At 51.4% G+C, this 24,408-nt stretch overlaps 2 protein-coding genes across 3 annotated transcripts in view; one reads left to right on the plus strand and one right to left on the minus strand.

Annotated features, from left to right (window-relative positions):
• HDHD2 (haloacid dehalogenase like hydrolase domain containing 2) overlaps window positions 1-11,257 on the plus strand; it is a 28,009-nt gene extending 16,752 nt beyond the window's left edge. For both annotated transcript variants that reach the window (XM_075327377.1, XM_075327369.1), the window contains exons 5-7: window positions 9,254-9,470; window positions 10,163-10,226; window positions 10,931-11,257. In XM_075327377.1, the coding sequence (XP_075183492.1) occupies window positions 9,254-9,470; window positions 10,163-10,226; window positions 10,931-11,034 (385 nt within the window). In that variant the 3' untranslated portion in view covers window positions 11,035-11,257. The remainder of the gene's footprint in view (window positions 1-9,253; window positions 9,471-10,162; window positions 10,227-10,930) is intronic.
• Window positions 11,258-11,816: 559 nt separating this feature from the next.
• Window positions 11,817-24,408, minus strand: part of KATNAL2 (katanin catalytic subunit A1 like 2) — an 83,020-nt gene continuing 70,428 nt past the window's right edge. Inside the window, exons 13-16 of the mRNA XM_075327402.1 lie at window positions 20,099-20,209; window positions 17,617-17,779; window positions 15,706-15,808; window positions 11,817-12,151 (exon numbers count right to left, since the gene is read on the minus strand). Of these exons, the coding sequence (XP_075183517.1) occupies window positions 12,012-12,151; window positions 15,706-15,808; window positions 17,617-17,779; window positions 20,099-20,209 (517 nt within the window). The 3' untranslated portion in view covers window positions 11,817-12,011. The remainder of the gene's footprint in view (window positions 12,152-15,705; window positions 15,809-17,616; window positions 17,780-20,098; window positions 20,210-24,408) is intronic.

Here is a 24,408-nt window from a genome sequence, read left to right on the forward strand (position 1 = left end):
ATGGAAGAAAAGAGGGCCCATACGGGGGCCCCCAGCATGCTCCCTTCTCACCCCACTTGCGGTCGGCGGTGTTTGTTAAGGTTGAGGTACCCATTGCGGGTACGGAGGCTGGAGCCCACATGCTGATTCCTTCCCCATCCCCATTAGGGCTCTGGGTGAAGTGGGACTTTACCGGTCTCCGGGCACTGAGACCGTGCTCCATCCACAGCCCCTGGAGGACCTGCTGGATACGGAGCGGAGTTTCCTCAGGGACAGGACCCTGCTTCATTAAGGTACTCCGTGTCCCCGTGCTTACCGCACGCACACTGCAGCATTGCTGGGTGTGTTAGTGCGCCGGGGTAAACAGCGCTGCTGCGCTTGTGCCGTTACTCACTACAGCTCTGCTGAGTGAGGAGACTTAGTACGATCGGCCGATCCAGCCGCTGGGGTCAGTGTTTACTGCGTCGCGGCTGGGATTTGTGGTGCGCCGGGGACTTCCGCGCTGGCCGTGCATATATGACGGCCGCGCTAGATTACTACAGTCCCCGGCTTTTGCGGCCTAGTTCGTATCGTTCCCGCCCCCAGACCTGCCAGTCAGGAGGAGGGCGGGACGCTGTACAGACCAGCAGCGCTAAGAGCTGGAGTCTGTTTTACATACTCCAGCCCTTACACTAGGCACAGTGGGACGCAGTTTCCCGCACTTTTGTTTGTGGCACGCCCACGGTCCGCCCCTCTTCACAGGACGCCGGCAGCCATTCCTGCCTGCACGCTGAACTGCAGAGGGGAGGCTGGGAGACCCAGACAAGGGATTCTACGACCTCACACCCGCTTTTCAGCGGGCGGTAAGCAGCCCTCAAGGGCTCTCCCCCACTTGTGCCATAGTGTACTTTTGTATTTTGTGCTGGCAATACTTTGCACTGTACAGTCGCTGGTGGTTTTCTGCTATATACCCTCCTTAGATTTCTCAAGGAGACAACAGCATGTCGTCCGCAAAAAGCAAAAGTGCCAAGGCACGGACTTTATATGCTGCCTGTACCGCATGTGGGGCTGCTCTACCGGCAGGTTCCACTGACCCCCATTGTGTGCAGTGCTCGGCCCCCGTGGCAATTGCTCAGCCGGGGCCTCTGCTAGAGGTGACCCAGGGAGAACCACCTGTGAATGCTGTCCAGGTGACAGGGACGGAGTTTGCAGCTTTTGCTGACAGATTGTCTATGACTATGTCTAAAATTCTTGAAACATTGCAGTCTAGACCAGTAACTCATACCATGGGCACTGTTGATTCATTGCCCCCTGGTCCCCCTCAGCTGGAACACTTCCTAGCTCCGGGGGTGTCACATGCACCCCAGGGTGACGGCTCTGACTCGGACGACAGTCCCAGACAACCTAAGCGAGCTCGCTATGAGCGGCCCTCGACTTCATCACACTGGTCAGGGTCCCAGCGGGACGACTCTCTGTGTGATGAGGCGGATGTAACTGATCAGGATTCTGATACTGGGGCCGCTCTCAATCTAGATACCCCGGATGGTGACGCCATAGTGAATGATCTTATAGCGTCCATCAATAAGATGTTAGATATTTCTCCACCAGCTCCTCCTGCGGAGGAGGCAGCTTCACAGCAGGAGAAATTCCATTTCAGGTATCCCAAGCGTAAATTAAGCACTTTTCTGGACCACTCTGACTTTAGAGACGCAATCCAGAAACATCACGCTTATCCAGATAAGCGTTTCTCCAAACGGCTTAAAGATACGCGCTATCCTTTTCCCCCTGACGTGGTCAAGGGCTGGACACAGTGTCCCAAGATGGACCCTCCAATCTCCAGGCTTGCAGCCAGATCTCTAGTTGCAGTGGAAGATGGAGCGGCACTTAAAGATGCCACTGACAGACAGATGGAGCTCTGGTTAAAATCCATCTATGAAGCTATTGGAGCGTCGTTGGCGCCAGCATTCGCAGCCGTATGGGCACTCCAAGCTATTTCAGCTGGCCTTACACAGGTCGACACGGTCACACGTACATCTGCTCCGCAGGTGGCACCATTGACCTCTCAAATGTCTGCATTCGCGTCTTACGCGATTAATGCTGTCCTAGACTCTACGAGCCGTACGGCGGTGGCGTCAGCCAACTCCGTGGTTTTACGCAGAGCCCTGTGGTTGAGAGAATGGAAGGCAGATTCTTCTTCCAAGAAGTGCTTAACCAGTTTGCCTTTTTCTCGTGACCGATTGTTTGGTGAGCGTTTGGATGAAATCATTAAACACTCCAAGGGTAAGGATTCATCCTTACCGCAACCCAGACAAAACAAACCCCAACAGAGGAGGGGACAGTCTGGTTTTCGGTCCTTTCGAGGCTCAGGCAGGTCCCAATTCTACTCGTCCAAAAGGACTCAAAAGGATCAGAGGAGCTCAGATTCTTGGCGGACTCAATCACGCCCAAAAAAGCCAGCCGGAAGAACCGTTACCAAGACGGCTTCCTCATGACTTTCAGTCTCCTCTCTCCGCATCCTCGGTCGGTGGCAGGCTCTCCCGCTTTGGCGACATTTGGCTGTCACAGGTCAAAGACCGTTGGGTGAGAGACATTCTGTCTCACGGGTACAGGATAGAGTTCAGCTCTCGTCCTCCAACTCGTTTCTTCAGAACTTCTCCACCGCCCGACCGAGCCGATGCTCTGCTGCAAGCGGTGTCCGCTCTAAAGGCGGAAGGAGTGGTGACTTCCGTTCCTCTTCAGGAACAAGGCCACGGTTTTTACTCCAATTTGTTTGTGGTGCCAAAGAAAGACGGGTCGTTCCGTCCTGTCCTGGATCTAAAGCTGCTCAACAAACACGTAAAAACCAGGAGGTTCCGGATGGAATCTCTCCGCTCCGTTATCGCCTCAATGTCTCAAGGAGATTTCCTAGCATCAATAGACATCAAGGATGCTTATCTCCACGTGCCGATTGCGCCAGAGCATCAGCGTTTTCTACGCTTCGTTATAGGAAGCGAACACCTGCAGTTCGTAGCTCTACCTTTCGGGCTGGCGACAGCCCCTCGGGTCTTCACCAAGGTCATGGCAGCAGTAGTAGCAGTCCTGCACTCGCAAGGTCACTCTGTGATCCCGTATTTAGACGATCTACTTATCAAGGCACCCTCTCAAGAGGCATGCCAACACAGCCTGAACGTGGCACTGAAGACTCTCCAGAGTTTCGGGTGGATCATCAACTTTTCAAAGTCAAATCTAACCCCGACCCAATCACTAATATATCTTGGCATGGAGTTTCATACTCTCTCAGCGATAGTGAAGCTTCCACTGGACAAACAGTGCTCGCTACAGACAGGGGTGCAATCTCTCCTGCAGGGCCAGTCGCACCCCTTGAGGCGCCTCATGCACTTCCTAGGGAAGATGGTAGCAGCAATGGAAGCAGTTCCTTTTGCGCAGTTTCATCTGCGTCCATTACAATGGGACATTCTCCGCCAATGGGACGGGAAGTCGACGTCCCTCGACAGGGAGGTCTCCCTCTCTCAGGCAGCCAAGGAATCTCTCCGGTGGTGGCTTCTTCCCACCTCATTGTCAAAAGGAAAGTCGTTCCTACCCCCATCCTGGGCGGTGGTCACGACAGATGCGAGTCTATCAGGGTGGGGAGCAGTGTTTCTCCACCACAGGGCTCAAGGTACGTGGACTCGGAAAGAGTCCACCCTTCAGATCAATGCTCTGGAAATCAGAGCAGTCTATCTTGCCCTACAAGCCTTCCAACAGTGGCTGGAAGGCAAGCAGATCCGAATTCAGTCGGACAACTCCACAGCGGTGGCATACATCAACCACCAAGGGGGAACACGCAGTCGGCAAGCCTTCCAGGAAGTCCGGCGGATTCTGACGTGGGTGGAAGACACGGCATCCACCATATCCGCAGTTCACATCCCAGGCGTAGAAAACTGGGAAGCAGACTTTCTCAGTCGCCAGGGCATGGACGCAGGGGAATGGTCCCTTCACCCGGACGTGTTTCAGGAGATCTGTCGCCGCTGGGGGATGCCGGACGTCGACCTGATGGCGTCACGGCACAACAACAAAGTCCCGGTTTTCATGGCACGGTCTCACGATCACCGAGCTCTGGCGGCAGACGCCTTAGTTCAAGATTGGTCGCAGTTCCGGCTACCGTATGTGTTCCCACCTCTGGCATTGTTGCCCAGAGTGCTCCGCAAAATCAGGTCCGACTGCCGCCGCGCCATTCTCGTCGCTCCAGACTGGCCAAGGAGGTCGTGGTACCCGGATCTGTGGCACCTCACGGTAGGCCATCCGTGGGCACTACCAGACCGTCCAGACTTGCTGTCTCAAGGGCCATTTTTCCATCTGAATTCTGCGGCCCTGAACCTGACTGTGTGGCCATTGAGTCCTGGATCCTAGCGGCCTCAGGTTTATCTCATGAAGTGGTTGCCACCATGAGACAGGCTAGGAAGCCATCCTCCGCCAAGATCTACCACAGGACGTGGAGGATATTCCTATCTTGGTGCTCTGCTCAGGGAGTTTCTCCCTGGCCATTTGCATTGCCTACTTTTCTTTCCTTCCTGCAGTCTGGGTTGGAAAAAGGTTTGTCGCTTGGCTCCCTTAAAGGTCAAGTCTCCGCGCTATCCGTATTTTTTCAGAAACGCCTGGCGCGACTTCCTCAGGTACGCACGTTCCTGCAAGGGGTTTGTCATATCGTCCCCCCTTACAAGCGGCCGTTGGAGTCCTGGGACCTGAACAAGGTTCTAATTGCTCTCCAGAAGCCGCCTTTCGAGCCTATGAAGGAGGTTTCCCTTTCTCGTCTTTCACAGAAAGTGGCCTTTCTAGTGGCGGTCACGTCTCTTCGGAGAGTGTCCGAGCTGGCGGCGTTATCATGCAGATCTCCATTCCTGGTGTTTCACCAGGACAAGGTAGTTCTGCGTCCAATTCCAGAATTTCTTCCCAAGGTGGTATCTTCCTTTCATCTCAATCAAGATATCACTTTACCGTCTTTGTGTCCGCATCCAGTTCACCAATTTGAAAAGGGTTTGCATTTATTGGATCTGGTGAGAGCACTCAGGATCTACATTTCCCGCACGGCGTCTCTGCGCCGCTCGGATGCACTCTTTGTCCTTGTCGCTGGTCAGCGTAAAGGGTCGCAAGCTTCCAAATCCACCCTTGCGCGGTGGATCAAGGAACCAATTCTTCACACCTACCGTTCGGCTGGGCTTCCGATTCCATCAGGACTGAAGGCCCATTCTACCAGAGCCGTGGGTGCGTCCTGGGCATTACGGCACCAGGCTACGGCTCAGCAGGTGTGCCAGGCGGCTACCTGGTCGAGTCTGCACACTTTTACCAAGCATTATCAGGTGCATACCTACGCTTCGGCGGATGCCGGCCTAGGTAGACAGGTCCTTCAGGCGGCGGTGGCTCACCTGTAGGAAAGGGCTGTTTGACGGCCCTATCACGAGGTATTCTTTTACCCACCCAGGGACTGCTTTTGGACGTCCCAATTGTCTGGGTCTCCCAATTAGGAGCGACAAAGAAGAAGGGAATTTTGTTTACTTACCGTAAATTCCTTTTCTTCTAGCTCCAATTGGGAGACCCAGCACCCGCCCTGTTTTCTTAGGAAGTTTGTTTTTTTCGGGTGCACATGTTGTTCATGTTGAACAGTTCAGTTCTCCGAGGCTGTTTCTCGGGTTGAATTTGTATTTAAAACAGTTATTGGCTTTCCTCCTTCTTGCTTTTGCACTAAAACTGGTGAGCCAGTGATCCCACTGGGGGTGTATAGCCAGAAGGGGAGGGGCCTTACACTTTTAAGTGTAATACTTTGTGTGGCCTCCGGAGGCAGTAGCTATACACCCAATTGTCTGGGTCTCCCAATTGGAGCTAGAAGAAAAGGAATTTACGGTAAGTAAACAAAATTCCCTTCTTTTTGTTGTTTTGTTTTTAAAAAAATAAATAAATTAAACTTTACAGTACTTTCCTCACCCTCCCCAGGTCCAGCTTTGAGGCGCCATAGCCTCTCCTGGTGTCTGTTATTGTCTGCTGCACTCAAGCAGAGCCAATGAGCTCGTAAGTGGACTGCAGATAAGACACAAGACTAAGCGCTCTGGACCTGGGGGAGGAGAAGTAAAGCACCATTTTTTTGTTGTTTTGTTTTTTTAAAAAAGTAGATTAAACTATATGGTACTTTGCTCACCCTCCCCAGGTCCAGCTTAGTCGCCACAGCTTCTCCTGGTGTCTTTATTGTCTGAAGCACTTGTACTGTCCACTCGGGCAGCGCCAATGAGCTAAATAGTGGGCTGCAGATAATAACAGACACAAGACTCAGCGCTGGACCTGGGGAGGAAAAGTAAGGACAAGTTTTTTTTTTTGTTTTTTTTTTAAACAAACTGCTGTTGCTTGAGAGGGATTTTCTAAACCCAGACAATCACTTTTCAACACTTTTTTTCCCCAGCTTGCCCACCTATGCTAATTCTACCTGATCGCTAAGGAACCGTCTGTTATCACAGGACCCTTATAGGGGACTGACATTTTTTACATTGTTAGTTGCACTTTGCATGTATCCTATGTAAGGCCTCTTTCACAAGTTCGTGAAAGTGACGCACGTTTTTCACGGATGTGTCAAAGGTGCGTTTTGCCCTCCGTGTGCTGTGTTTATGGCATATGTGTGTTCTCCGTGTGTTATCCGTGATAACACACGGAGAGTGAGAACTTTCTACTCACCTGTCCCTGGTGTTGCTGTCCGTGGTGCTGATCTTCGGTCTCCGGTCCTGCCGACTCTCCGCTGCTGCTGCTTCCGGACCGCAGTGGAGTGAATATGCAATGAGCATAATGAGCGGTGGCCGGAAGCAAGTGACAGCAGCGGCAGAGACAGCAGCGCTGGAGAAGGGGAGTAAAGTTTTTTGTTTTTTTTCCTCAAGCACGTGTGTTTTCTCCGGCGCGTGTCACACGGAACACCTCCGTGTGGTCCGTTTGCGTTCCGTGCGACACCCGTGATGCCGGAGAAAAACGGACATGTCTACGTGTGGAGCACACGGACACACGGTCCATGGCAGAACACGCACGTGAGCGCAGACCCATCGATTTTAATGGGTCTATGTGTGCCCGTGTCTCCGGTACATGAGGAAACGGACCAAACACGTACCGGAGACACGGCGTGTGAAGGAGGCCTAACCTGCACAGACCCTGGTGTGGCACTGCTACTCCCATCCTCTCCCAGTGCGTTTATAGGGCATTGGTAGCTATTGATAGATATGGATTACTGCACGTATCTGTGTGCAGCTGCACATGGCTCTTATCACTGATACATCCTAAGATCTGATCCAGGGTCATAAATCACGGGCTCTGCCATCTTCCCAGGCTTCTGCTTCAACCTGGGATTAACCCTATACTTTACGGTGTCTCTCCAGCAAATACAACTCACCTTGATACCCTAGTCCTCAAAAAATGTCCATGCATGCACAGCTGACGTGAGCGTGCATGTGTATGGGGGCAATAAGGAGACAAAAGGCTCCTGTTAAATTAGCATTCTGCCAACGGCTTTTGAAGATGTATGTTTGATTTAATTGTTCTAACAATTAGGCTACGTGCAAACTGCACATCCCCTTTAAAAAAGACTTCTCATAAATATGTAATTTTGTACTTCGTACAAACGCCGCTGTTCTCCTGAATCCGGCGATGTTTTTCTTTTGTTCCTGCGCCTCTCCTTTTCTGAGATATGGCCCTTTTCTTCCCTGTACAACATAAATTTAGTCATTTTAGACAACTGGGTGTGGCCGTCTGGAAACCACACAAAGAAATCAGCTGAGATCCACTCCCACTTGGCTAAACAGACTAGATTTATATACAAGGAAAGAGATGGCTATATCTCAGGAACGGAGAGGCGCAGGAACAAAAGGAAAACATCGCCGGATTCAGGAGAACAGCTGCATTTACACCAGGTAATAAAGTACATATTTATGGCAAGTGACAGATCTTCTTTTAAAGGGAATTTCTAGTTTGAAAGTAACTTTTTATTTAAGAAGGATTCCCCAACAATGTCATCTTCCAAAAAAGTTGGCTAACTACTCATTCATCAGAAGCGACTTCTCTGAATTGCCTCATACACATGCGTGCTCGATTCAGTTGCCCATGCATGGAGTCATGTTTCTGATCTGCTGTGCTCTGCTCTAAGCAGAGCCGATGCTCTGTTTTGTATTGTTCTCTGGTGGACGGGTTGTCTCCCGGCCACGGGTCCTGCACTGTATTGGGAGGGGCCTGTTCACAGGCACCTCGTTCCGGGTGATTGCTCTACTTCATTAAGGAGCAATCTCGCCTGGAACACCACCATTCGTAGTTTCTGCTCTGCAGTGAGAATTGTTACTCCCATGTGCTGTGTTCTAATAGTGTCTCCCTACCCCGGACCTCTGTTATCCTTCTCCGCCCATGCGCAACTCTGAAGTTATCCCCCTGGTTTCTGACCTCCGGGTCGTACCCTGACCTTGGCTCACCTTTCTCCCTGTGTACCTTACGTATCTCCCTGGCTTCTGACCTCCGGCTCGTACCATGACCTCGGCTCCACTTCTCACTGTGTACCTTACGTTTCTTCCTGGCTTCTGAACTCCGACTTGTACCCTGACCTCGGCTCCGCTTTCTCCCTTTGAACCTTGTCTCTCTTCCTGGCTTCTGACCTCCGGCTCATACCCTGATCTTGGCTCCGCTTTCTCCCATTGTACCTGACCTGTCTTCCTGGCTTCTGACCTCCGGCTCGTACCCTGACCTCGGCTCCGCTTTCTCCCATTGTACCTGACCTGTCTTCCTGGCTTCTGACCTCCGTCTCGGAACCTGACCTCGGCTCCGCTTTCTCCCTGTGTACCTTACGTATCTTTCTGGCTTCTGACCTCTGGCTCGTACCCTGACCTCGGCTACGCTTTCTCCCTTTGTACCTTATTTTTCTTCCTGGCTTCTGACCTCCGGCTCGTAACCTGACCTCGGCTCTACTTTCTCTCTGTGTACCTTACATGACCTCCTGGCTCCAGACCTCCGGCTTGTTTGACCGCCTAGTGGTTTATTGTCACACATAGGTTTTAAATAGAGAGGAGAGTAAGCTGCACCCAGACCCCCCTCTCTGCCCCAGACCTCTAATTCAGATCATTGTGCTGATAGAAGTGTGTTAATTAATTTTGTTGTTAGGGGCTCTAGTGTCACCTTTTTTAAAGGTGGCTGCATAAATATGGGGCAAAAAAAATAGGTAAAAAAGGGCCCCCTGCTAATATTCATCTGGTAAGTACTTCACTCCTACAGCAAGGTAAGATATGTACTCAGCATAACCTTCCATTTCCAGACTGGTGCTGGATGGCGCCCCCATCATAGCCATACACAAGGCCAGGTATTACAAGAAGAAAGATGGCTTATCCCTGGGGCCTGGACCATTTGTGACCGCTTTAGAATACGCAACAGACACGAAGGCCATCGTGGTGGGGAAACCCGAGAAGACTTTCTTCCTTGAAGCCTTGAGGAGCACAGGCTGCTGCCCGGAGGAGGCCGTAATGATCGGGGACGTAAGTCACATAGAATAAGGACCACAACATTCCAGAGTGTATCTAATATATTTCCATAATGGAACATTAAGGAAAAAAGTATACTATGTTGTATATGTATTAAATATGGCACATCACACATACACAAAGAGAAGTGCTGCAACCTTTTTTCGGCCATACACTTCCATTGGAGGCTGTGCTATGGTAGAATCTGAAGCTTTATTAGAACATTTGAAGTGTAACGCTGCCCTCTTGTGGTATCGCCTGGCAATAACAGCTGAGCAAACTCCATTGGAGCTGAACTATTTGGTAAAGTCCAGTTTAAGCTGTGTTTACTCGTAGGATAAATTTTACCCCTGATGAAGCTTCTGTTGTAGCGAAACGCAGAGTGAGCAGGAGTCTTCATGAAATCATATCCACTTTGTTGGGAAAGTTAAACACAGATTTTCTGCAAAAAAAACCAAAACCCCAAAACGCATTTATGCTATGTGGGAAAATGGCCTTAAAGGTTCAGCAGCGGTGGACCAGGCGGACATAATGATGTGACATCGGATGATCTTGATTATGGAGGCCATGATTGGGGTGTTATTTAGAGCCCACCACATTCGGCAATACAGCCTCTGGGGGATGAGATTTACTGACAATGATCATAAGTAAAAAGAGCAGATATAAAATCCAGGAATATGTATGTGGATCTTGTTCTTTGCATACAGGACTGCAGGGATGATATTGGGGGCGCACAGGACACAGGCATGCTGGGGATACTGGTAAAAACTGGTGAGTATCGATCACGTGTCTTAGGTTTGTATCATAAGGGCCAGCTATAGCTAACATCTTGTTCCATGAAATGCCTTTTAATCCTCCCTCATGCTTTACACTACAGCTCTGCTTGTTTAATCCTCCCTCATGCTTTACACTACAGCTCTGCTTGTTTAATCCTCCCTCATGCTTTACACTACAGCTCTGCTTGTTTAATCCTCCCTCATGCTTTACACTGCAGCTCTGCTTGTTTAAACCCCCCTCATGCTTTACACTGCTGTTCTGCTTGTTTAATCCTCCCTCATGCTTTACACTACAGCTCTGCTTGTTTAATCCTCCCTCATGCTTTACACTGCTGTTCTGCTTGTTTAATCCTTCCTCATGCTTTACACTGCACCTCTGCTTGTTTAATCCTTCCTGGTTCTTTACACTGCAGCTGCTTATTAAGATTGTTTAAATCTTCTCTCATGCGTTACACTACAGCTTTGCTTGTTTAATCCTTCATCATGCTTTACACTGCAGCTTTGCTTCTTTCATCCTCCTCATGCTTTACACTGCAGCCCTGCTTGTTTAGATTGTGTGCAAGTCGCAGGAGGAGTGAAATGTGCCTTATATCGAGGATAGAATGTAATCTACACCTATCGGGGGCTTCTTTTCTTATCACTAAGCAGACGTTTGGCGTTGTAGTTTTCCCTTACGATCTCATGTCTCCTCTGTCACAGGGAAGTACAGGCCGGGGGATGAGGCCAGAATCTCCCCTGCGCCTCATCTGACCTGCGACAGCTTCCCTCAGGCCGTGGATCACATACTGAAGAATCTGCTGTGAAGACGCGATGAGATTACTGGAATCATAGTGGCCACTAATTCAGGACTGAAGAGGACTGAAGCGCGTGGTGTCTTCTTAGTTTTTCCCCCTTCATTGATGCAATGCAATATGGAACAGACAGACTGAGGAACCCGCACTGTGCCGCCCCCAAAACAGAGACCTGATGGCGGATATCGCCTTTGTGGCGTAAAGGCATGACTCCATTAAACAATGGCCTCCAGTGTTTAGGTTTCATTGCATTTGTAAAGTCTGTACCTTTACAGTAATGTTTGCGCGATCTGCCTCCGTCACTGACAGGTCGTCCAGTGGAGAAGCAGCCCGGTCACTGAGCACCCGAGCATGGTAGTGCTCGCTCATCACTAGTTACCAGTACAGAGCACCCGAGCATGGTAGTGCCCGCTCATCACTAGTTACGAGTACTGAGCACCCCGAGCATGGTAGTGCCCGCTCATCACTAGTTACAAGTACTGAGCACCCGAGCATGGTAGTGCCCGCTCATCACTAGTTACGAGTACTGAGCACCCGAGCATGGTAGTGCCCACTCATCACTAGTTACGAGTATAGAGCACTTGAGCATGGTAGTGCCCACTCATCACTAGTTACGAGTATAGAGCACTTGAGCATGGTAGTGCTCACTCATCACTAGTTACGAGTATAGAGCACTTGAGCATGGTAGTGCCCACTCATCACTAGTTACGAGTATAGAGCACTTGAGCATGGTAGTGCCCGATCATCATTAGTGTCAACTCCATTCCTGCTTGTGAATCCATGATGCATCAGGGAAATAATAACACTTTATTTCATCAATATTTTTTTAAATAGTTCATACAGTGCAAATGTGAAACAGACGGATTAAGAAGCCTCCTCGCTCCTAGTGTTGCGGTCACAGGTCTGGGGTGGGGTGCAGTCTTCTCCTCGCCCCGGGGCAGCGGTGGTGGTTGTTGTGGTGGTCTCTGTCGCTGATGTCTTTTTCTCTCTCACACAGACTCAAACTCCTTTTGCCAGGCGTTATATTTTTCGGCCAAACTTTTGGCTGATGGCTTTGTATGTGCTAAAACTTCAAGAAAGTCGTCTGTGGTCACTGTGTCCAGATGAATGAACGGCAAGTCCCGACTCCCTGGAGGAAGTAAAGTCAGGATTAGTGTCCGCCGGTCTAGCTGAGGAATCGCCATGGGCCATTAGCAGATTTCCATCATACCTTGGTTTGGCCTCCACTATGCCCAAAAAAAAAAATAAAATCGATTATATCTCAAAAAAAAATCAGTCACCAGAAAACTGCACTACATGGAAAAACTAATTTTAAAGGATGAAATAAAAGCAAACGCTCTGGTGGCCACAATGGGCAGGAACGTTGCCATGCGTTGTCGTTGTGTATTTTTCCATGAAGTGAAGCATTCCAGTGCCTTGGATTTTTAACTATATAATCAGTGCCTGCCGGTGTCCACCAACTGATGCAACACCTGCCAGCGACCACTGAACGAAGCAGTGTCTGCTGGTTAATAAAGTGCCTGCTATTACGGTGCCTGACATTGTTCACCGACCGATGCAGTGTATGCCGGTGTCCACCGACCGATGCAGTGTATGCCGGTGACCGCCGACCGATGCAGTGTATGCCGGTGTCCACCGACAGATGCAGTGTATGCCGGTGTCCGCCGACTGATGCAGTGTATGCCGGTGTCCGCCGACTGATGCAGTGTATGCCGGTGTCCGCCGACAGATGCAGTGTATGCCGGTGTCCGCCGACCGATGCAGTGTATGCCGGTGTCCGCCGACCGATGCAGTGTATGCCGGTGTCCGCCGACCGATGCAGTGTATGCCGGTGTCCGCCGACCGATGCAGTGTATGCCGGTGACCGCCGACCGATGCAGTGTATGCCGGTGTCCACCGACCGATGCAGTGTGTGCCGACTGATGCAGTGTGTGCCGGTGTCCACCGACTGATGCAGTGTATGCCGGTGTCCACCGACAGATGCAGTGTATGCCGGTGTCCACCGACAGATGCAGTGTATGCCGGTGTCCACCGACAGATGCAGTGTATGCCGGTGACCGCCGACAGATGCAGTGTATGCCGGTGACCGCCGACAGATGCAGTGTATGCCGGTGACCGCCGACAGATGCAGTGTATGCCGGTGTCCGCCGACCGATGCAGTGTATGCCGGTGTCCGCCGACCGATGCAGTGTATGCCGGTGTCCGCCGACCGATGCAGTGTATGCCGGTGTCCGCCGACCGATGCAGTGTATGCCGGTGTCCGCCGACCGATGCAGTGTATGCCGGTGTCCGCCGACCGATGCAGTGTATGCCGGTGTCCGCCGACCGATGCAGTGTATGCCGGTGTCCGCCGACCGATGCAGTGTATGCCGGTGACCGCCGACCGATGCAGTGTATGCCGGTGTCCACCGACTGATGCAGTGTGTGCCGACCGATGCAGTGTATGCCGGTGTCCGCCGACCGATGCAGTGTATGCCGGTGTCCGCCGACAGATGCAGTGTATGCCGGTGTCCACCGACAGATGCAGTGTATGCCGGTGTCCACCGACTGATGCAGTGTATGCCGGTGTCCACCGACTGATGCAGTGTATGCCGGTGTCCACCGACAGATGCAGTGTATGCCGGTGTCCACCGACAGATGCAGTGTATGCCGGTGTCCGCCGACTGATGCAGTGTATGCCGGTGTCCGCCGACTGATGCAGTGTATGCCGGTGACCGCCGACAGATGCAGTGTATGCCGGTGTCCGCCGACCGATGCAGTGTATGCCGGTGTCCGCCGACAGATGCAGTGTATGCCGGTGACCGCCGACAGATGCAGTGTATGCCGGTGTCCGCCGACAGATGCAGTGTATGCCGGTGTCCGCCGACCGATGCAGTGTATGCCGGTGTCCGCCGACCGATGCAGTGTATGCCGGTGTCCGCCGACCGATGCAGTGTATGCCGGTGTCCGCCGACCGATGCAGTGTATGCCGGTGACCGCCGACCGATGCAGTGTATGCCGGTGTCCACCGACCGATGCAGTGTGTGCCGACTGATGCAGTGTGTGCCGGTGTCCACCGACTGATGCAGTGTATGCCGGTGTCCACCGACAGATGCAGTGTATGCCGGTGTCCACCGACAGATGCAGTGTATGCCGGTGACCGCCGACAGATGCAGTGTATGCCGGTGACCGCCGACAGATGCAGTGTATGCCGGTGACCGCCGACAGATGCAGTGTATGCCGGTGACCGCCGACAGATGCAGTGTATGCCGGTGTCCGCCGACCGATGCAGTGTATGCCGGTGTCCGCCGACCGATGCAGTGTATGCCGGTGTCCGCCGACCGATGCAGTGTATGCCGGTGTCCGCCGACCGATGCAGTGTATGCCGGTGTCCGCCGACCGATGCAGTGTATGCCGGTGTCCGCCGACCGATGCAGTGTATGCCGGTGTCCGCCGACCGATGCAGTGTATGCCGGTGTCCGCCGACCGATGCAGTGTATGCCGGTGTCCGCCGACCGATGCAGTGTATGCCGGTGACCGCCGACCGATGCAGTGTATGCCGGTGTCCACCGACTGATGCAGTGTGTGCCGACTGATGCAGTGTGTGCCGGTGTCCGCCGACCGATGCAGTGTATGCCGGTGTCCGCCGACCGATGCAGTGTATGCCGGTGACCGCCGACCGATGCAGTGTATGCCGGTGTCCACCGACTGATGCAGTGTGTGCCGACTGATGCAGTGTGTGCCGGTGTCCACCGACTGATGCAGTGTATGCCGGTGTCCACCGACAGATGCAGTGTATGCCGGTGTCCACCGACAGATGCAGTGTATGCCGGTGACCGCCGACAGATGCAGTGTATGCCGGTGTCCGCCGACCGATGCAGTGTATGCCGGTGTCCGCCGACCGATGCAGTGTATGCCGGTGTCCGCCGACCGATGCAGTGTATGCCGGTGTCCGCCGACCGATGCAGTGTATGCCGGTGTCCGCCGACTGATGCAGTGTGTGCCGACTGATGCAGTGTGTGCCGACTGATGCAGTGTGTGCCGGTGTCCACCGACTGATGCAGTGTATGCCGGTGTCCGCCGATGGATGCAGTGTGTGTTGGTATCCACTGACTGATGCAGTGTATGCCGATGCCTGCCATTGTCCACCCACCGAGGCAGTGTATGCCGGTGATGGCTGACTGATACAGTGTATGCCGGAGTCCGCCCACCCGTGCAATGTGTGCCTGTGATGGCTGACTGATAAAGTGTATGCCGGTGATGGCTGACTGATACAGTGTATGCCAGTGTCCGCCCACCGATGCAGTGTATGCCAGTGTCCGCCCACCAATGCAATGTGTGCCTGTGATGGCTGACTGATACAGCAGCTGCCATCTTTGGCTTTCCTTCCCCTCGGCTGGCAGTTTTCAGATTAGATATTATCACAGTCCCGTACCTTAATGGACTGAAGTCGGTACCCGGAGGACTGGCAGGGGTTAAATCCATGGACTATGGGAGAAATGTGTGAAGACTGAATGTGATAGGAGGAATCCTCCACCCGGAATACTAGAGCTGGATCTACGCTACGCCGCTGTTCATGTTGCAGCTTTTGGTGCAGTTTCCATCATTGTAGAAACTCGGGTGTTTGTTGCTCAGATACAAAAGTGGTGTCAGAAGACACGAGATCACAGAAATGAGTGGCTGCTCCCGGCCCCCATCTCTTACCTTGCTGGTGATTTTCCAGTGCGTGGAAGACTTTCCTCACCGGCCTCATGGCGGCTTCTTTACACACCAGCCTAATGTCAGACCCGGAGTAACCGGCAGTCTCCTACACACAGGGAAGAGTAAAAGAAGACAAAGCGCCGTCTTGTGGACGTGATCGGAACAAGTGCAGATTTTATATAGAAGACGTCACAGGAATCCTAATGTAATGGTGACACGCTGCATCCTGAAATATACGGCTTGTATGAAACAGGGTTGTTCCCGTCATCAAAAGTTAGGTATCTTTCGGTTCCTCCACCAACCCTGACAACGAGGCACCGAAATGCCACACCTGGACAGAGTGGTGGTCACACATGTGCACCATTTTCTATAGTACTGCCAGAGATCAAAACTACTCCATTATCTATGGGACAGCCGGAGATCACCATCGTTCCATTAGCTATGGCACTGCCAGAGATCGCACCTCTCCATTGGCTATGGGACCGCCGGAAATCGCCACCGCTATGTTGTCTATGAGACTGACGAAGATCGCCACCGCTCCATTGTCTTATGGGTCAGCTGGAGATCACCACTAGTCCTTTGTCTATGGTACAGCCAGAGATCGCAAGTGCTCCATTGTCTATGAGACTGGTGGAGATAGTCAGTGCTCCATTGTCCATGGGACTGGTGAAGATCGCCACCGTTAAATTGTCTATGGAACTAGTAGAAATCACCATTACTTCATGGTCTATGGGGCTGATGGAGATCACCATTACTTCATGGTCTATGGGGCTGATGGAGATCACCATTACTTCATGGTCTATGGGGCTGATGGAGATCACCATTACTTCATGGTCTATGGGGCTGATGGAGATCACCATTACTTCATGGTCTATGGGGCTGATGGAGATCACCATTACTTCATGGTCTATGGGGCTGATGGAGATCACCATTACTTCATGGTCTATGGGGCTGATGGAGATCACCATTACTTCATGGTCTATGGGGCTGATGGAGATCACCATTACTTCATGGTCTATGGGGCTGATGGAGATCACCATTACTTCATGGTCTATGGGGCTGATGGAGATCACCACTGTTTCATTCCAACAGGACATTTCCGTGCCCCATTTTTGGAATAGGTGGGGATTCCAGCAGTCGGACCCCCTCCAATCTGCAAGTTATCACCTGTCCTTTAGATAGGTGAAACATTTTACTGCGAAGAGTGTTTATGTATCAAAGACATATAACTTTTGATGATGGATATAAAACATTGTTTATACAGGGTATTTAGATGTCAAAGCCGTATATATCAAGATGGCAGCATGTCACCATTGCACAAACATTTCCAGTTTAATAATTTAGGTGATTGCTTGGGTTTTAGGTCATCATGGGGGACTCCAAGCTCTGATAAATTAATGGTGAGAATATCTTTGCCTTACTGTCATAAGGAGACATTATCACATAGGCTTTTTGAGGCCATTTCTTTTTTCCAATTATTTATTTATGTTTACACTATACTTTGGGGACCCAGACAGCTAGTGTGAGGGCAGCCAATCACAGAGGCTGAGCGGGGAAAGCAGTGAATATTCATGAAAGCTAATGAGCGGACCCAGAAGCAGTGTGCCAGTCACGAGGCGACTCTAAGTATAATGTCCTGCTTTAATCCACATTTTGCTTCCTTCCGGGGTCAAGTACGATCCTGAAATGGACTTTTTTTTTCCTTTTCTTAAAAGTCCAGCCGGACCTGTTGAACCCGACCATCTGCGGGTTCCCCCATCTCTATCAGCCATGTCTCCACAAGCAGACCCTTTTAAGGGATAACATATAGATTCCAAGTAGGGAGCAGCAGAATTATTATGTTTTGGGTGTGGAGAAAAATATTGAAATATATATAAAAAATATATACGGGAGTCAAATATATTATACATTTACCTCTCCCAGCATGCTGTATTCCAGCTCAGTTCTCAGTTCCACCCCTCCACTATTGCTCACTGGTGGCAGCCATTGCTGGATCATGGACTCTCGTGCTTCTTTACAGGGTAGATCCACCAAAATCCTCTTCTCCAGTCTCCTTAACATGGCGTAATCCAGCTCCCTATCACAAAGACACTGGTGACACTTACTTGTGACAAAGTAACAATCATGGGGAGAGATATCGATATATACTAAGCAGTGACCCCAGCAGAGGAAACCCAACCCAGCCACGGGGGAAACCCAACAGAGGAATCCCAGCTGCAGAAGAAACCCAGCCACAGTGGAATTCCGCTGTAGAGGAAACCCAGCCCCAGAGGAATCCCAGCCCCAGAGGAATCCCAACCGCAGACGAAACCCAGCCCCACCAGAGGAATCCCAGTCCCAGAGGAAACCATACTGCAGAGGAAACCCAGCCCCACCAGAGGAATCCCAGCCCCAGAGGAAACCATACTGCAGAGGAAACCCAGCCCCAGAGGAATCCCAACCGCAGAGGAAACCCAGCCCCAGAGGAATCCCAGCCGCAGACGAAACCCAGCCCCACCAGAGGAATCCCAACCGCAGACGAAACCCAGCCCCATCAGAGGAATCCCAGCCCCAGAGGAATCCCAACCGCAGACGAAACCCAGCCCCACCAGAGGAATCCCAGCCCCAGAGGAAACCCATCCCCACCAGAGAAATCCTAGCCCCACCAGAGGAATCCTAGCCCCAGAGGAAACCATACCGCAGACGAAACCCAGCCCCACCAGAGGAAACCATACCGCAGAGGAAACCCAGCCCCACCAGAGGAAACCCAGCCCCACCAGAGGAAACCCAGCCCCACCAGAGCAAAACCCAGCCCCACCAGAGCAAAACCCAGCCCCACCAGAGCAAAACCCAGCCCCACCAGAGGAATCCCAGCCCCACCAGAGGAATCCCAGCCCCACCAGAGGAAACCATACCGCAGAGGAAACCCGGCCCCACCAGAGGAAACCCGGCCCCACCAGAGGAAACCCGGCCCCACCAGAGGAAACCCGGCCCCACCAGAGGAAACCCGGCCCCACCAGAGGAAACCCGGCCCCACCAGAGGAAACTCGGCCCCACCAGAGGAAACTCAGCCCCACCAGAGGAAACTCAGCCCCACCAGAGGAAATCCAGCCCCACCAGAGGAAACTCAGCCCCACCAGAGGAAACCCAGCCCCACTAGAGCAAAACCCAGTCCCACCAGAGGAACCCCAGCCCCACCAGAGGAACCCCAGCCCCACCAGAGGAAACCCAGCCCCACCAGAGGAAACCCAGCCCCAGAGGAAACCCAGTCCCACTAGAAGAAACCCAGCTGCGGAGTCCACTGTCCGCTACATATGGTGGTATTATGACATCGTATGAGGATTTTTAGGAATTGTATTACTTCGGCACTGGAAACCTATGGCAGTGTTATAACGTAGCTTTCTTTTATTTTTACATTGATGGAGGGAGCTGTTTTATTTTGCACAGTGAGCTGTAGTTTTTGATTGGGGGACACTGCACCCATGGTCTCCTGTGTCCCCCCAATGAGTAGACAAAATTTTTTATTGGTATCAATTTGTGGTACATACAACATTTTGGAACGATGAGACAACTGAAAAACAAATATATTTTTTTGTCTGTTTGCTAGAAAGGTTAAATTACATTTATATTTTCAGAGATCAGATATTTTGGGGAAAAAGGGGGCTATTCAAACTTTTTTTTTTTTTTAACTTTTTATTTTATTTTATTTGGTCTCTGTAGGGAACTTGAAGATTCTATTTGCTCATTTGTTCGTTATACTGCAATAGTATAGTATTCGCTTAGCATGGCAGCTGGGGGTCTGATGAAGACCACCAGACAAAATGACCATCACTACAGGCAGCCTCATAGCAGCACAAAAATGGCAGACATGGGGGGGGGGGGGGTCTTCCGCAGGCCCCCAGATACCATGGTAAGCCCATACTATAGTATACAGAACAAGTGATCACGGCACAAGTCAGAGTTGCATTTTTTTTGCGTGCCCCCGATAGTTTATGCAGAGATTATATCCCTGCGGTGCTTATAGAAGTATATTTGGCACATAAGATTACAGAGAGATGATCAGGGCGGTGGGCCGGCTCCCCTCCCCCGCAGGCTGTAGATGATCAGATCTCACATATGCCCATCACTATAAATCAGATTACGCCGCCCGCCGCCCCCCGGCCACATTTAGCCCGGACTTCTGCAGCTTTAAGTACTTTACACTTGGAAGTTAAAACCCTTCTCAGTATAAACCGTAGTAAATAACTTGGCTTGGAAGTTGGAGGAGGCTCGGTAAATACTGACATATGGCCGCCGCCAGGTTATTAAAGATTATATTTCAGGCTGAGGAATAAACATTAGAGGGAAGAGCTCACAATTAATCTTTAAATGTTTTAAGCAAAACTAAGGCCCTTTTCTGCGGATCCTCATCTCTTACCACGGGAGGTTGGAGGCGGCGAGGACGAAGACCAGGTCGTCGGATCGGGACAAGCCGTCCATCTGTACTAGCAGTTCAGTTTTCATCCTGCGACTTCCCTCGTGCTCGCCTCTGCAGGGGAAAAAAATCCTGTAGGTATTAGTAGGAACTTTTATTATATATAAAAATATTTTTAATCTATCCTGATCAGCTCTTTTAAAGGGAATCTGTCACCAGGTTTTTGCTATGTAATCTGAGAATAGCATAATGTAGGGGCTGACACCCTGATTTCAGCCATGTGTCACTTACTGGGCTTCTTACTGCAGTTTTGATAAAATCCCAGTTTCAACTATAGCAGATGCACTAGTTCTGTGAATGCTGAGCTCTGTATAATCACACCCACATCACTGATTGGGGCAGCTTTGTGCCTATGCACAGTGTACTCATAAAGTTACCAATCAGTGGTGGGGGTTACACTGAGCAGGAGGACTACATGGCATAAGACAAAATAGTCATCTATTGATAATCTTCTGCTGCTAAAGCACAGATTTTAGTGTCTTGCAGTTCCGTAAGTGACACATCACTGGAATCAGACTTTTTGCACCAACATTGTGCTGCTCTCAGATTACATAGCAAAAACTTGGTGGCAGGTTCCCTTTAATATGCTATCACTGCTAGACTGAACCAGAAAAATATCTTTGTGTTGCGGCACGACACAGGCATAAAAATGCTGCAGCCTACTAATCAGAACAAGCATTGGGATAGTCGGAGATCGAAGGAGGTTTACAATTCTCTGATCCGGCAGCAACGAACTAGCAACAAGGCTGCTGGACCAGGGTCCTACAAATTATTCAGCTCACTCTAAGGCCACGTTCACACAACCATATCCCCAATCCATGAAAAATTCTGACTTCCCATGGACAGCATTAGATGGCAGTTTTTTTTCTGTGGAGGTGTGGCGCCCCTGAGGCTTCAGTCACCACATGGTACTGCACCTCACTTAAGGACTTAAGGTGCAATACTCATCCCGGGTCCGGAGGAGGTTGGTGCCAGTTCCACGTCCATTCATTTCATACACACAGCAGGTTTCCCTCACCACTGGGGACCGGGCTAGGGTCAGGTCTTAAGGTTGCCATCCAAACACAGGGGCTTTCACTCCCTTGCAACTGGGACTCAGGGGAGTAGCAGCCACCAGGGGGGAGTTAGGAGAATTCACACGCACACACAGGGAGTTAGCTTGGAGAGGCGTACAGGAGAGGAGCTGGTTTACCAATAGCTCCTGTGGTACATAGGAGAAAATACAGATGCTGAGGGGAAAGCTTCATTGCTCCCTTGGAACCGGCGCAGTTTAGAGTGCAGAGCCCTAAGGTGGCGTACACTTCAGGTTGTGCCACCAGAATCTGCTCGACATGGGGATTTCACGTCCCTCTGGCCACCACAAGATCCCGGAGCACAGTGTCAAATAGAGCCCGGAGTGAAAAGGACTTGCGCTGCCTGTAAACGGGACGGGAACTAAAAGTACAAACTACAGGGGACCTTGTGTAGCTACACGCCGTGGGGATCCACACACACAGCACAAGGAGGAAGGGCCCACAGGCTACCGCACTGGTTCTGACCTCCGAAGGATCCGGGATTAGCTGGGGCCCATCACGGCAGAAACCGGCACTCCGTGGGCGGCTATCATACAGTGAGTAAAGACCTTGAACCGCAACCACTGTGTCAGCCCATCCTTGCCGGTGACCAACGGCCACTACCACTACCGTCATCCTCCCCTGGGGCCTGGCTCTACCTGTGGGGAGCCGAACCATCCGAGCTGTGACACCATCCGCCCTAGAGGACAGCACCCGCAGCGGTGGCTAATCCCTGCCTGCATACCACAGGTGGCGTCACAAGACAACTACTTCCAACATCTGTCGGGGGCGGGGACCAGTTTCCCCGTTGCGGGGGCTGCTCGGGGAGATCGCGGTCAGATCCGGTGCCTTCTCCTCGGTGGCTCGAGTGGGGCCGGACCCGGGGCTCGAGCAGCGCTTCTCGCCCACGATCGTGACGCCACCCACGGGTTGTGGTGATGGTGGGCACCACCGCTGCTGGTGACGGGGTTCCCGGGAGCGATGGCGGGGAGCAGCTAGGTGTTGACCCCTCCGTGGGTAGGGGCTGTTGGTCCCGGGGCCCGATAGGAGGGTTCTGCAGGATGGGTTTTGGCAGGGTGCAGGGTTGCGGTGCAGCACGGTGACGGATGGCACAAGTGTACTCACTCAGACACAGATGGACAGAGTCTCTGGTAAACCAAACGGCTGGCTAGGCGGGGCCCGCAGCCGGCTGCAGTGTTCTCCCTGGATGGGTTGATGTTGGCTGTCGTTTCCCTGCACCTGTGTTTTGTATCTTGACTCCAATGCCTGGGCACCGGTAATCCGCTCCCCGGCGTATACGTGTCGGAGGAGCCCGTTTGCCCGCAGACGCTGGCTCTTTGGATCTCTGGCCCTTGGCGGTGGCGCTTATCCGGAACAGTTGTGCTGTTGCCTTCAAACGGGACTTGGGTGGGAATGAACCTCTGAGGTCCAGACCGCAATCAGGAAATTCGACTAAAGGTCGGCTTCAAGCCTAGTCGGGGTCTGAGTACCCTGCCTGGTGCTTGGCTCCAATCGGCTCCCCGGTTCGGTACCGGCGGGCCACCGCCCGACCCCGGTCCTACGGTTCCGCTGACCGTCACCAACTCCTGCACACGGCCACCACCGTCTGCCTACCTTGCTGGAAGGGCCTGGGCTCCAACCCAGACACCAACAGTTCCACTCCTCACTCTCTACTGACCACAACTGGACTGACTACTGTGTTTTCCCGCCTCCAGGCCTGTGAACTCCTCGGTGGGCGAGGTCAACCGCCTGGCTCCGCCCCACCTGGTGTGGACATCAACCCTGAGGAATTTGGAACATGACAGCCACATCATCATTAAACCCTGTGATAAGGGTGGTAATGTGGCTGTCATGGATGTCGATCAATATGTGGAGATGTGTAGAAGCATCCTTAATGACAAAAGTGGATATGAAAAACTCTCCTCAAACCCGTTGAAGGTATACCTGGAGGAATTAAGGGATATTTTGGACGAGGGCCTACAGACCCAAGTAATCAACAAAACCGAGTATGAGTTTATGTATCAAAAGGAGGCAGTAATGGCAACATTCTACTGCCTACCAAAAGATACATAAGGGCCTCTGCCCTTTGAAGGGGAGGCCCATTGTATCCGGGATTAACAGTTTGACTGAAAATTGTGGCATTTACCTCGACAGGATTTTAAGACCTTTTGTGTCGGCTTTGCCATCATTTGTAAAAGATACTCCCGATCTCTTACAAAAACTAGAGGGGATTTCAGTCAATGAGGGGGCTCTCCTCGAAAGTGTTGATGTGGAGGCCCTCTACTCCTCGATACCGCACACCAAAGGTTTAGAGGCAGTGCGGTATTTTTTGAATACACGCGGTTGCCAATTTTTTAATCATAACAACTTTATTCTTAAACTCTTGGATTTTTGTTTGAAGAGGAATGTGTTTACCTTCGATGGGCGGATCTACCACCAACTCAGGAGTACTGCTATGGGGAGACCTTGTGCTCCCTCATACGCAAATTTATTCCTGGGTTGGTGGGAGGAGACACAGATTTTTGTTGAAGAAAGGAGAGAAATGACATCAAAGTTTGAGGTATGGGCCCGCTATATAGATGACATTCTGGTTGTGTGGAATGGCTCAAGAGGAGAGCTAGTTGACTATGTAGCGGGCCTCAATCAGAATGATATCAACCTCAGATTCTCTCATGTCATCGAGACAGAAACTATCCCCTTGCTTGACATTCTTATCCAAAAAGAATGGAAGGTGTGAAATCTCCACATCGACCTACTATAAGCCCACTGCTACGAATTCCCTCCTCAGGTGGGATAGTAGTCATCCCTTCCACCTGAGGAGAGGAATTCCAAAGGGCCAGTATCTCCGTTTACGGAGGAACTGTACTGGCAAACGAGTCTTTGAGATTCAGTCAAGGGCACTTCGTGACAAATTTAAAGAAAGAGGTTACCCTAAAGAAATTCTGAAAAAAGCGTATCATGAGGCTAAAAATACCCCCCGAGTAGAACTTTTAGCTAACCGGCAGAAACCAAGTTCTGAGGAGAATATCACACGGTTTATCACTACATTTGATAATGGAGCCATGGAAGTCCGGAAAATCCTTGAACGACATTGGCCTGTTCTGTTGATGGACAGGGATATAGGCCCTGCACTTTCCCCTCGACCGCTAATTACCTATAAAAAAGGAAGATCCCTTGGTGATAGGCTAGTACATAGCCATT

Source organism: Anomaloglossus baeobatrachus, chromosome 1 (genome assembly GCF_048569485.1).
Source record: "Anomaloglossus baeobatrachus isolate aAnoBae1 chromosome 1, aAnoBae1.hap1, whole genome shotgun sequence".
NCBI classification, from domain to species: domain Eukaryota; kingdom Metazoa; phylum Chordata; class Amphibia; order Anura; family Aromobatidae; genus Anomaloglossus; species Anomaloglossus baeobatrachus.